The 14,130-nt window shown below is 32.9% G+C and overlaps 2 protein-coding genes across 3 annotated transcripts; one reads left to right on the forward strand and one right to left on the reverse strand.

Moving 5' to 3' along the window:
• The first annotated feature begins 825 nt into the window (after nucleotides 1–825).
• Nucleotides 826–3,242, forward strand: LOC101215086. Of its 2 annotated transcripts, XM_011652268.2 has the most exons (3): nucleotides 826–970; nucleotides 1,094–1,419; nucleotides 2,047–3,242. In XM_011652268.2, the coding sequence occupies exons 2-3, from the start codon at nucleotides 1,212–1,214 to the stop codon at nucleotides 2,937–2,939; spliced, it is 1,101 nt and encodes a 366-aa protein (XP_011650570.2). In that variant the 5' UTR covers nucleotides 826–970; nucleotides 1,094–1,211; the 3' UTR covers nucleotides 2,940–3,242. The 2 variants fall into 2 exon arrangements, with proteins under 2 accessions (XP_011650570.2, XP_004134256.3); XM_004134208.3 differs by having other exon boundaries at nucleotides 854–1,419.
• A 5,124-nt stretch (nucleotides 3,243–8,366) lies between these two features.
• On the reverse strand, nucleotides 8,367–13,441 carry LOC101206969 (prolycopene isomerase, chloroplastic). The gene is made up of 9 exons (XM_011652269.2): nucleotides 13,075–13,441; nucleotides 12,395–12,618; nucleotides 11,613–11,723; nucleotides 11,336–11,389; nucleotides 10,928–11,215; nucleotides 10,352–10,543; nucleotides 10,095–10,253; nucleotides 9,544–9,780; nucleotides 8,367–8,837 (listed from the first exon to the last, which is right to left on the reverse strand). Exons 1-9 carry the CDS (start codon nucleotides 13,241–13,243, stop codon nucleotides 8,523–8,525), a joined length of 1,749 nt encoding a protein of 582 aa, XP_011650571.1. The 5' UTR covers nucleotides 13,244–13,441; the 3' UTR covers nucleotides 8,367–8,522.
• Nucleotides 13,442–14,130: the final 689 nt, after the last annotated feature.

Below are 14,130 nucleotides of genomic sequence, written 5' to 3' on the forward strand. Positions count from 1 at the left end.
GGGATTGACTTTGTGCGAAATAATTTATTTGTTCTAGAGATAGACTTCATTCTCTCGAACCAGAAAGAAAAAAAAACTGTTCAGTCTTTTCCAATGATGAATTTGCATTGAGATAAGTAGTAAACACTTTAAACATTCCCTAGTAAACATCAATCGAGTTTACTTAGCTAATCAATAGACTTGATGCTTTGAAATATTATTTTTGACTTTACAAATTCGATAACTCCACTAAAATGTAGGTTTCTGATTGTGTATTAAGTCTTTCGTTATAGATAATAAGAACTTATTATTATTATTGACTAAAGAAGTATAGGCTGTATTTGCTCTTTAGGAATACCATACAAAACTTTGCCGTCAACTCAAACATATCCTAACCTATTTTGTAAAGATGGCTTTGCATTGTTCTAAACTTGTAAACCTCAACCTACGTTTTGACTTTTTCATAATTCCAATGATTTTTTATGTTTTCATATATGAAATTCTATACAAAATATAATTATCATCTAGACGTATTCACACAATGTATCTTTTATCTACAGCACCATAATAAAAAAGAAATAGGGAAATTAAACAAATAATAAAAAAGAAATAGGGAAATTAAACGAATCAATAAAAATTGAAAACGCAAGAAATCATAATCACACACAATATTTTCACTCCTCGTCCCCAATTACAAAATTGGAAAGACATAAAAAAAAAAAAAGTATTGTTGTTTGTGAAGTATTGTAAAAGCAAATTATTAAGTATGAAGTTGGTGATTGGTTTATTTTCTTATATAAAAAGAAAAAGATGGATAAATTGTGTAATATTTATTTAGAAAAAGATAAAAGAATGGAAGGAGGCTAAAATTGTAGTTTGAGCAAAGTGTATCCGAGGGAAGGGTAGCGGCTAAAGAGGGGTGGGGGTTTTTTCTTTTCTTTTTCCTATTGATTGGTGCTGACGAACATTCAAATAAACAATTTCTCGAAGGGTAAACAAAATCTGTTATTTGACATTTTCAGTTGGATTTTTTATGATGATTTATCCATTTTTGGATTAAATTTGTTTCCTCATATCTCTCTCCTTCTTCGTTCTTCTCTTTTCCCTTTTGCAGTTTTCTGAACAACAAAACCATACCCATTCCATCTCTCTTCTTTTTCTTTCCATTTTAACTCTCTAATTTCAATCTCTTTTCAAAACCCCATTACGCATTTCTTCCGTTTCAATCATCAATGCCCCCCATTCCATTAATGGCTTCCGAAGCCGGTGGCTGTGGCAGTGGCGGAGGAGATGAAACCCCATCATTGTCTCCCAGAAGCAAGTTGAAGTTTCTTTGTAGTTATGGCGGCAAGATCCTCCCTCGCCCCACAGATGGCCATCTCAAGTATGTTGGCGGCGAGACACGCGTCATCGCTATGCCACGCGATATCAAATTCCCAGGTTTCTGTTCTTCTATTTTCTCGCTTTTTTTCTTTTTTGTTTTTTATTCGATTGTGATTCTGATTATGTTTTCTTGATGGGTTTTTAACTTAATGATGATTCTGTTGCTTTTGATCGATATATCTGAATTTCTGTCTGTATAAGGTTTGAATTACATTGAAGAATTTAGAGTTTTGTTCATTTCATCTCAATTAGGAGAAATTCTATGTGGGGTGGGATCAATGGGATTGACTATAATCTACTTGTTAAATGTATAAGAGATGATTTAAATTTTGTATTTGGAATATCAAATGATCATTAGGGGTAACTCCATTGATGGTTTGTTTCTCTGGAAAAGGATCTCTGGCAAGTTTGTGAAACAAATCGTATATAGATATGTGATGTTGATCATATTTAAGTTTGGTGATCTTTCTAGAGCGTTCAATCTATTATTCCTTAAATGGCAACGAAGATTATCAATCAAACCTTTCGTTTTGTGTTTTTTTTTTATGTTCTACTCAATCTTGTTTAGAATCAAGCAAACTTTATATTCCTTGAAAATTTTATCACTTTCTACTCTAGGATAAAGTTTAATGTATTCAAAATACATTTAGATCTTCGTTTGTGTAATTTTGACATGTTCAACAGATCTAATGAAGAAGCTGACTGCTCTATTTGATGGAGATATGGTCCTAAAGTATCAGTTAGTTCCTGAAGATCTTGATGTTTTGGTCTCTGTAAGGTCTGATGAGGATTTAAAGCATATGCTTGATGAATATGATCGCCTCGAAAGTGAAGGAACTCCTAAGCTTCGGTGTTTCTTATTTCCTTCAAACCCAATTGTCATGGAGGCTCAACCATTCTCCTCAGATCCCCACCAAATCGAGCAACGTTATCTTGAAGCTATCAATGGCATTGTACGGTCTGGCTCCTCTGCAAGTGCAAAACTCTCCCCTACTACCGCTAACCGTCCTACATTCAGTATTTCATCTGCTTGTTCATCTCCAAAATCATCTTCTCCAGATGCCCAAACGGCTGAATCTGTGGCCCAAGAAACGTTCTCTTGGAATAGCATGAAACTTAGTCGACCTCCTATGCATAAGGTCCATAGCTCTCCTAGCCTTTGCAGTTTTAACAACCTTCAACCTCCCACCAATGTCATTCCAGTTAGTAAACACCATATTCAGCAACGCCATTACCACTATCAACAAAACCAGCTCCAGCAGCAGCAGCAGCAGCAGCAGCAGCAGCAGCATCATAATAGCTACCAATCCTCAAGAATTCCACCAGAGTTTAGCAGATCTAATGCCCCTGAAAGAGTTCCTATGAACCTTTCACCATCACCACCTATAGGTAGGTCCGACTTTGGAAGGAGTCCGATGGGACCTAATGTTAGCCACCACACATCTAGTAGACAGCAAAGAGGAATTGGATTGTGGAATAAATATGGATACTCTGATGAGTATCCAGCGAATGGTTGTGGTAGGGTCGATAGAACAGAGAATAATCAATGGAGCCCGAGAAAGCCACCTTGGGAGTAACAAATACACAGTTTGTCTAGTTTGTAGATAATGGGAAAGAACAGAATGAAAGATGGTGAGTACAGTCATCTTCTGTTTGTGCTATATTTTGCACGATCATCATATTCTTTTATTTGTTTCCGTGCTTTGTTTTGAACTGAAATTTCCTACCAAGGAAATACTTGTATAGACGTGTATAGGTTTCATAAACAAATCTCATATGTTTGTGATTTTTTAGTTTAAAATACTTGTACATGGTGTTCTTCCAAACTGTTAAGAATATACACAGTGTTGATGATGGAATTAAGGAATCAAGTTCACTCCTTTGTGTTGTTATTTTGAAGTAAGAAATTTGACATAAAGATTATTACTTCACAAGATATAGGCTAAGAAAAGTACAGGCACTCTCTGTGTTCAACTCATAGACACTTTGACATTTGTTGGACATTAGATACTTGTTAGTACAACAAATGTATTAGAGATGTGCATATAATATTTATTGAATAGACCAAGTACAGATGAACTACGATAATAATAAATTTTGTGTGAGAAGTACATGAAGCTAATTTTTTTAAGCATAAAAGGTATCAATCTAGATACTTTGAATTTTCTTCTGATATAAAAATGATATATATATTTATAAATGTAAAATTTTAATAAACCAATCACTGTCGTGTCCTTGCCCAAGATTTAAAAAAAATGGCATGTTGCAATATCTGTGTCTTCTATTGGTATCTATGTTTATTAGAATATAGGTTTGCTTTGAGACCATTGGAACTAGATTGATTGTAGATAATAAAACTTGAAGGTTTGAAAATCTTAGACGGCGTGACATGCATCTATGAGAGTTTTCAAAGTGCTTACCCCCTTTGTATCCTAAACATGGAGTGTGTTTCTTCTTTGTTTAACATACGAGTAAGAACATGTGAGTCGGATTTCAAGGGTGTGTTTGGGGTTTGCGGAAGGGAAAGGGTTGTATAACTCTGTTCTTGTTTGAGGACGAAGGATTCAATCCCTTCCATCATTCTTCCACCATTCCTTAACTCTTTCTTATTTATAATTAATCCATTTAAGTTTAAATACTATTTAATCCATTTTCTTTTCTCATTTGTAATTTTTATACTTTAGTTTTGTTAATGTTAATTTTTTTTTATTTAAAAAGCGTAGTTTGTTTTTATGTTATGATTTTGGTACGGTTACATTAATTTAAAATTTTAATTTCTTTATTTACTTTTGAATTATTAATTTATTATGATTACACCACTTGAATTGTATTTTTTTTTCTTTGCTTCTGCAATATGAAAACTAGGACGATTTGATAAATTAAATATACAAAAATTGTGTATTGAAGTTAGAATATGAATTTTTTTAGAAAAAGTTTAATAGTTTAAGAATAATAACAAATTTAAGACGGGGAAGTAAAATTTTTGCCATATTTACAAAATTCTAAAACAAAGTACTATAATTGTTATATCATATTCTCAAAATGTTATCCTATACAATTTACCATGATCAAATTCTTATCCTCATATTTATTTTCCTCCCAAAACACGTTCTAAAATTCTAATTTAAAGTTTTAAATAGTGTATAGTTATTTGTAAATATTTTTTTTTTGTTATGTAATCCATATAAATTATTTAAATTTGGTCTTAATGACTATCAAGTATTAAAAAGTTGGGAAACATAATTTTTTTATATATCAAAGGACCAAATTTAAACGTTTAAAATTATGGGAACAAAAATTATTCAATCAATACAAGATTAATAAATTAATAGTACAATGACCTAAAAACAAATGGAGGATTTACAAAAAGAAAAAAAAAATGCAAAACAAGTTATAATAATTAAGTCTATTGCACACAAATTTATTATTTGCAAATATGATAAAAACAAAGTCCAACCCACACATACAATATGTAAAGTGTCACAAATGTTCTTGTTATTGTTTGATATATCTAATACACTTAATATACACATGATACACTTAATATTTTTTGATATACCCAATACTCTTTGAATACACTTGATATACATTTGATACTTCTTAATAACCTTTGAACCTTGATATACTTGATGTACTATGATACTCTTTGATACACTCGATACCATTTCATATACCTGAAAAATACTTTGATACATCTAATACTCTTTATTAAACTTTATTATTCTATTTGATGCCCTTTAAGCCTTTATACAATTAAAGCCTTCACTAATAAGTTTGATGCATTTGGTGCACTATTTTAACTTGTTATGTTTCATTATTGGTACACTCAACAAATTTGATACGCTTTATGCACATGATATTTTTGATACACTTGATATGCTTGAAGTCCTACTTATACACTTGATACACTATTGATATACACTTGTGAACTTGATTCAGATAATGATTCACTTTACTAGTATGTTGATATGTTTTAATAATATATTGTTGATATACTTGATAATGATACACTGAGTTATATCATTCACATACTTAATAATACTATAATGAACTGCATAAAGTTTAAAAAATGAAAAATCACGTAGTAAGTATATCAACCGACTAATACATATAATATAAGTACATCACAACACTAATATACAAAAACTAATACAAATGAAGTAAAACCAAAACAAAATCAATGTAAAAAGATAAATCAAAATCATTTGAAATGAGATTTAATTCAAAATACACATCGAAGAAAGTATAAAAAGTTCACAAACGAAGTTAAATTACTCAGATCAACAACTATTATATTACATATTTGTTGATATTCTAAAATCAAGATTAAGACTGGAAGAACAAATTATTTTTTTTATATAAGAAAGGATAATTAGAACCTTAAAAACTAGAAGAAGAAATAAAGGATGATTATGACATTAAAAAGAGGAGAAAAAATAAGTTACTCAAAGATAATTTGAGAATAATAACAAATTTAAGATGAATAGTATTTTCAAAAGTGAGAAACAAAATTCTAAAACAATGTACTATATTTTCTATATCATATTCTCAAAATGTTACCCACCGTAATTTTTCAAAACGAAATCTATAAAATAAAATAGATCAGATAGATTACCATCTCGACTTATATTCAAAAGTATTAAAATCTACGTGTACGAGGTTTGTTCACTTTACTTTGGGCCTTATTCAACCATTTTTCAACTCCACTCATTTTCCTTGAGTTAGACTTTTAGATTATATATATATATATATATATATATTATTCCATTTTTAAAAAGATAATTTACGTAAATGTAATAAAATTAAAAAATATATATGACTTTTGTAATAAAAAATTTAAAGCATGTGAAGCCACGGTTGATTTTTCATAAATTTCAGATTTGCTTTTTGTTGATTTTGAACATTATGGGATTATTCTTCACTTCACTTATTTTGCTTTTTCTTTTTCTTACCGATTTATTCTTATTCTCTTCAATATTATTAATTTCTTATTATTATTACTTAAACTTCTTCATATTCCCACTCCATATTTGCGTAATTTCTTCATCTACTCTTCTAGAATTTCTTCTTTCTTCATCTCTCGTAATCTTTTTTTCCTTCTAGATCATATCAATATCTAAATGATTGGTTGTTTATCCTAGGTAGACAGAGATAGATCACTATCAGTAATATATCGTTTATATTTTATACAAGATAATTTAGACTGAATACAAGATAATTTAGATTAGGTACAAAATCATTTAGACTAGGTACGAGGGTACAAGATCGTTTAGGTTCGATACAAGGGTACAATATATCGTTTAGATTGAGTATAAGATCATTGTTCACACGAGATTTCCAGAGAAATTTAATTCGTAGTGTTGAACTTGTGTTGATGTTGTATTTGTGTTGATTTGATGAGATGTGATTCAATATCTAGTGTTTGATTCTCTAATTCTCTTTCGGTTGGATGTCTATGCTTGGTTTGAGAAAGCGAAACACTTGGTGTTCTTGAAGTTGGAGTTTTGGAAGAAAACTTGTATCTTTAAATAAACCTCAATCTTTAGAGGTGGTGAACTTTTGGAAAAAAGCTCGTATCTTTAAAGAAATTTCAATCTTCATAGGTGGTAGGCTTCAAGAGTTTGTATATCTTATAACTGAAATTTCAATCTTCATAGGTGGTAGGCTTCAAGAGTTTGTATATCTTATAACTGCAAGAATTACCTCTAGACCTTCTAGAGTTCTTAAGTGGACTTTATAGGCTTAGGCCTGATTGGTCAATACCAAACTAATGAGGTTAATCACATGAATTTTGGTTATATTTAACATTTCAGCAAAGTAAATAATATTTAATTTGACCAAAATAATTAACTTGATCTAATGGTCATAATGAAAACATGTGGCTTCATCAGAATTGACCAATTTATGTCTTCAATTTCAATTTGGGACATATATTAACTTTTAATTAATCTCAAATTCAATTATTTGTATTTTTCGTCATTAATTTGGTACATGACGTGACAATTTGTGATTGGTCTAAAATTTCTTATTCAACAATCACACCCTATCAACGAGCTTGCGAACTGTGATATCATGCTATATTTAAAAATACTTTAATTAGTTATATTTGAAAACCAACCCATAAAAATATGTATTGTATAATATATACTATAAATTATAGAACAAATAGCACAAACCACCTCCAATGTATGAGGATAGTTTTACGATTACACCATTAAACTTTCAATTGTAAAAATTGGACCCTTTAAACTTCTTTAAGTGTTAAAATTGAGTCAAATTGGACCTTCAAACTTAATATAATTATATAAATAGTAGCATTTGTATTAGTTCGTGGATTCAATTTTATCATTTATGAGTCTATTTTCTACACTTATGGTAAACTTGAGGGTCCAATTCTAACCCTTAACTTTAAAGACTCAATTTTTACCATTAAAAGTTTGAGAGTGTAATTGTAACTACTACCATTCTTTTGAGATGGATTTTCTGGCTATCGGAATCGAACTGAGGACCATCACATTACAAATGCGATGCTCTAACTCCTGAGCTAAGCCGCCTCCCAAAGTGGGCCTACAGCCTCCGACTCTCTATCCAATGAAAACTGCTTAAAGAACGACCTCAATGAACAAGGGTTACTTGCTCAGCAGTCGAAAAGGTTCGGGGCGCAGTGGCTGGACAAGGGATTCTCTTATTTTACCTCCTAACCACCAACGAGTATGCAATGATCAGAGGTCATTCTGCTTTCAGTGGCACGTGACATAAACTGATAGACTTCTATATCTCTCTATCAATGTTATTGATAGAAGTACATCAGTGTCTATCAATGTATTATTGATATAATATGAAATTTGTAATTTTTGACAACTCCCCTAATAACAATTTATATTCAATGAATATTTGGTGATATAACATACCTATTATTTGTATTATTGTTTAGAAATACATTAGAAATTAATTCTTGAATATATAACCAAAAACAAATGAATTTTTTTTTAACTATAACTCTGTTTTTCTAATCTGTTTGTTTTCAAATTTCTCTTTTCATACCGTCCTTCCAACAAGAACTTTATATTAATTCATAATATAATACAATTTGACAGCAGATGGTAAGTAGAGTACAAGGAAAGTACAAAGATGTGAAAATGGAAACAAGAACATGAAATTCAAATTCCAATTGCATCAAGAAGCTGAGAGTGTTGGGAAGTAGAGACTAAAGAATTGGCAACAATGGCACCACTGGCTGCAACAGCAGGGACTCCAATGCCTGGGAAAGTAGAGTCCCCACAGCAATAAAGCTGAGGAATTGGAGTTGAATGTCCAGGAAAAGACCCTTTTCCTGCTTCAATTGCCGGCCCATATGTTCCTCTCTTCCTCCTAAGAAACCTTTCATGTGTCAATGGACTTCCCACCAATTTCACTTCACACTTTTCCCTCTTGAAACCTGCTCCTAAGGCTCTCTCTACTGCCCTCCACATGACCTACAAAACAGACTTTCTAAGTTTAAACTCCAGTCTGAGCACAAAACTTCTATACCTTTTAGTACAAGTGGATTGAGCCCAATGAGAGGAATCGGAATCACAGATTTTTTAATCGCTAACAAATTTTGTAAGGTACCTAGATAAGAATATTAATATGATATGAGTCAGGGGTATACGGGTGATTAAAGAGAAAGTGAATCGTGTTATAAATAGGTGGGTGAGTGAGTGGAGGTACACAATTTTGTGGAGTGATGTAGGGCTTGGGTTTGCACACTCAAAAGGGAGATTTCAAGCACCTTATAGTTATTTCTTTATATTTCAATATATTAATTCTAGTTGGAAGGTATCTTAATAATTGATATTTCAATAATTGGTTTTTAATAATTGATATTTCAATAATTGGTTTACTGTTGGTCTTGATTTCGTTTACCAATATTTTTATGCTAGTTGAGCTGCTCACTTTATTTTTCATTTTTTCATTTAGTTCTTAAAATCTTGGTATTTTTGTTTTCAACTTGAATTTTTACATAAGAAAGCTCGTACAAAGTTCAAGAACTAAAATCAATAAAAAGGAAAAGTAGGAACATTTGAAAAGATTATTGCAGAAGTTAAAAGGCAAACACTTGTTTAGTTGTATTACTGGCACAAAACAATATCTTGAAGCAACGAAAAGATCCAACCACTAGTTCATAAGATTATAACTTACCTCAGATCTTTCAGCTTTGAGATTTTTGTACTCAGAGCTCCTACGGTCAAGTCCTTCCCAGAGAGTATATGGTTCAGTTCCTGGTGTGTATGCATGTAATACATGTTTTCCAGGGGGTGCTAGATCTGGACTAAGAACACTTGGTACCGATATCAAAACCACGTTTTGATCTGCATCGACTCCTCTGTCCCAGTCGTTTACAACTATATGATGAATTCCCAGATCGTCACGAATACCCTGAAATAAACAGGCACACAACTTCACAAATATCGAAAAAAGTGTTTTCTAGGGAGCAAGCACACTAAGTGCGATAGTGTTTTGAAGCCTAAGCACAAAAACTCAAAGAAAAGCAAAATCCTCAATTACATGTGGTTGTAAAGGAAAGGTCTTGGGTCTAAGTTTGTTGAAAACTTAATAACATCGAAATCCTTGATGACACTTGAAACTAGCAGATAGGAACATGAAATTACAATATGCTCTCCTAGTAGAAGTATTGTATCTCATTGGGAAAAAAATGGTACTGGAAATGTTTTCTTGAAAATATCACTCACCTCCGCATCAAAACCTAAGTGAAGATGCATAAAGGATTCACATTGTGGCATCGTATTTACACTATCACGATATGATTTAGGAACAACATCTTCAGGTAATAAGGCCAGTGTATTCCACATCGATGCATTGCTCACAACAGCCTTCTTTGCACGTATAAACTGCAACATGTTCAATCATGACATTAGTGGATGATAAATGAAGTTGGAGACTGTTAATATTCCTTAACATTGACTTTGAATAATTCCACAAAATTTACTTGACCACTCTTTAGCTTGACCCCAACAGCCCGATCGTTCTCCACTATAATGTTCTGAACATGACTTCCAAGGGAGATACGCCCGCCAAATTTTTGCAGGCCTTGAACAAGGGCATTAACAACTGCCCCACTTCCATGAAGTGGATACTCAAGACAGGAACCGGGCTTATACCATTCTGCAAACATATATATCTGAAATGTTGCAGAAAAATGAATGCATATATTAACCATGGGAGCCCAAGAAAATTGAAAAGCTATGGCTTAAGTTATTGTATCTGGGTAAAATGGGAATACGAAGGCAATGTCAAAAAAGCATAGTATCAAGATTTTCTAACAGACCAAAGAGAATGGAAAGAGGAAAGTAAACTACACTTCAGTTTGTCTTTATGAACAAATGAACACCCAGATATTAACAAAAATAAGCACAACTGAAAAATTTTACCATCAGCACACATGACTTCTTTTGAACTTGGTCATTGGCAACATCATATTAGACTTTAATATCAAACAATAAGATATCAAAGTAACTGACTGATCTCATATTTCGTTCTTCTAAAGCTTCATAACGATATTTACCATCTCTGCTGATAATATGCCATTTGTTTTTACTCCAGCAAGTAAGAAAGCCAACAGATCCAACCAATTTCGAATAAAAGGGTCTTTAAGTTCCAACGAGTCGATGATTTCTGAGAATGGTCTGAGAAGCTTAGTCGAACCAATAATACCTTGAGGACCCATTTCAATGAAAGATTTCAAGAGAGATGGAGCATATCTTGCCGCAGCTGTTGAAAGAACACCCCAATCACCTCGAATTGATAGAGGTGGTAGAGCCATTGCTGCAGCAGATAGCGGAAGTATTGTTTCCTGTGAAGCAACTTCATTTTGAATAAAACATATATATGTAAGCATGAAAGCTAAATGATATCTTACTCAAAATGAAAATTTTCAGCATTGAAATAGATAAATAGGCAACTACATTCTTACAAGTAGTTTTTGCCATTCTTGAACAGCATTTGGACTTGCATACGTCTCAAGATCCTGAAGGCAACAGACTAAACATTGCTTAGTTCCTTGTTCTTTTCAATTTTGACATCACAATCACATGGATGTAGTTGATTTGGGTGCCTATTATTGTAATGGACACACATTTTTCTACGTGATTGAACAAGCAATATGTGCCTGAAAAAAAAGTTCTCCTATCAAAACTATGCTAATGGAAAAATAAATAAAATGGGTTACCAACTCAATGTCCGATATCCACCTTGAAAAACTCTGTGGGACCAATGCGTGATAAAAATTCTCCTTCAGGTATGTAGACCATCCATGAATCATAGTTAGCACAAGGAAGTGACTCACCAAGTGCATCCAAGACCTGAAAAAGATTAACAAACAAATAAATGGCAAATTAAGGACTTTGGGGTGTTTGATGAAAGGGTTTGTGATGTTCACCCACTCTAGGATTAGTGGGCATGGGCATGTAGTGGAGTCCCAACTTTCCGGTTATCAAATAAAAAGGTTATGCCAAATTAAGTAGCATATATAGTTGAAACTAAGTAATTGTGGACGCCTTATGAATAATAGGTTGATAAAGTTATTAGTCTACACAAAAGACAGGCGCATAATGAAAATTGAATCTCCATATCTTCATGCCACTGTTATGACCATTCAATGATTCACAAGAATTACAATCAAGACTACCCGAACTCAAAAGTCACTTAAATCCATTTCACTTGTATCATTCATCAGAACTCTAAATTGATTCATGTAACGGAAGAGATTACTTTACATAAGAATATCGTATGGGGAACAATTCCATTGATCTCCGTACTATTTTGTTTGTCAAGACAATCATGACATTCCTGCTACTATTATTTGTACTAAAGCATCATTTACTGATATCTCTATTCTGTAACTCATGAACTTTTCAATCTTCGCCAACAAGTGAAGAAAAATGAATAGACTTCATTTTGGAAAACAACATTAGAGATTCAAGATGTTTATTCATTATTGATAAATGAAATGATATACAGTCGGGGACATTACTTGGGCAAGTGGATTTGCCTGTGGACCACGTGATTGAAACCCCGAAAACAAAGATGGACCAGAGTCGAACTTGTAGCCCTTAATTTCAAAAGAGTGAGCAGCACCTCCAGGTAAATCATGACTTTCCAAAACAAGAACATCTTGTCCATATCTAGCTAACAGCCCTGCACAGCAAAGCCCCCCAATACCACTCCCAATTACTACAACATCAGCCTCTGCCTTCCCTGCAAATTAACCCACAACTGAGTGAACACAAGCAATGGCAGTCTCTCAAGGTTGACCCTCAAAAGTAAAAAAGCTGGCCCATTTTAAGCAATTGGTCTGCTTTGACTCCTTGAACGTTTTAGTACAAGCTCAAGTACAAATCTTAGGCACTTTTAAAAGACGATGTTGTTTTTAGTTTCATGTTTTTGAAAATTGTGTTTGATCCCTGATCATTCATTTACACTTCTCAAAAGGAAACACTCGACATTTTAGCTAAATTTCAAAAACAAAAACAATTTTTTAAGAAACTGAAACAGAAAACTTAAAACTCTTTTAGAGAAGTTCAGCAAAAGCAAATTCCAAATGCCTCTCAATAGTTGCATATTCACTTGGAGGACCATTCATAAAAACCCATTCAATCAATGGAAACAAACGGTGATAAGAGGGTGAACCAAGAAGAGAGTGAAGAAAAGGACCTGAGAAGCCATTGTTGTTGTTAAGAGATAAGGAGGCAATAGAAGTGGGTTCCTGAGTACTGCTGGAGCTACGTGCAAAAATGGGTCGCCGATGAGCTGAAACTCCAAAAGCAGAGGAGGAAAAAGGGCGAGAAAATGGTAGCATATTGAAGCAAAGGTCCATTGCCATGGAGTAGACGAGGGTTTGTGTGGATTTGATTGAAGCAGAAATCTGGGTTACTGAAGGGAAGGTGAGAATTGAAGATAATTAGGATTTTGTGAAGAGGAAAATGAGTCACCTCAAGGTTTGGTTCAAAATTGAAGTGAAAATTCTTTCAATCAAGGGTTTTGCGTGGCCTGCCGTTAACCGTTGTTTCGGGAAATGAAATGGGATTATCAATTCCCATTTTTATATTTTTGTATGCATGAGCTTGTCATGGGGTTTATGATCATTTTACCCGTCCCGTACGCGTATCGAATCTAACATTATGTTTTCGTCAAAGTTCCCACGTTTTAAGTGATCTTGTATTAGGGATAAATGGTTCATCCTAATAGTAAGTACTTATCCTTTGACTCGATGATATGGACTATCGTGATGTCACTAATTGCACTTTTAACTTCTAAAACAATCTAACAAGGTTATGGAAAAAGTATTGGATTGGATTAGCGGAAAAAGTGTGAAAAAGTGTTGTTGCACTAACCTCATGTCATTGAGTTGGAGATAATTAAGCTATTGTCGAGCTCAAAAGTTCATCTTTGGCACAATGTCGCTTAAAACGTTGATAGTAAAATGATTGAATCTTATAGCGGGAATGATTTATTATCTTTGTCTTTGAAGTATTCATGCTGAAAATTTTCTAAGCTAAGCATGCGATTAAAATATTTAGAAATATTACATTTCTTTCCCATTATATCTTTTAGTAAGACTATGGGAGCTTTTTAGAGAGCAAGGAAAACAACAATTAGGAGCATAAATTTCCCCTTTGTCTTTGCAAATGAGAAGGTTGGTATTGGGTTGTACATTATTATCATCTAGGCTTGTGAATTATAGAGGGTTAGGATCCATTCCCCAATTAT

Source organism: Cucumis sativus, chromosome 3 (genome assembly GCF_000004075.3).
Source record: "Cucumis sativus cultivar 9930 chromosome 3, Cucumber_9930_V3, whole genome shotgun sequence".
Lineage (NCBI taxonomy): Eukaryota > Viridiplantae > Streptophyta > Magnoliopsida > Cucurbitales > Cucurbitaceae > Cucumis > Cucumis sativus.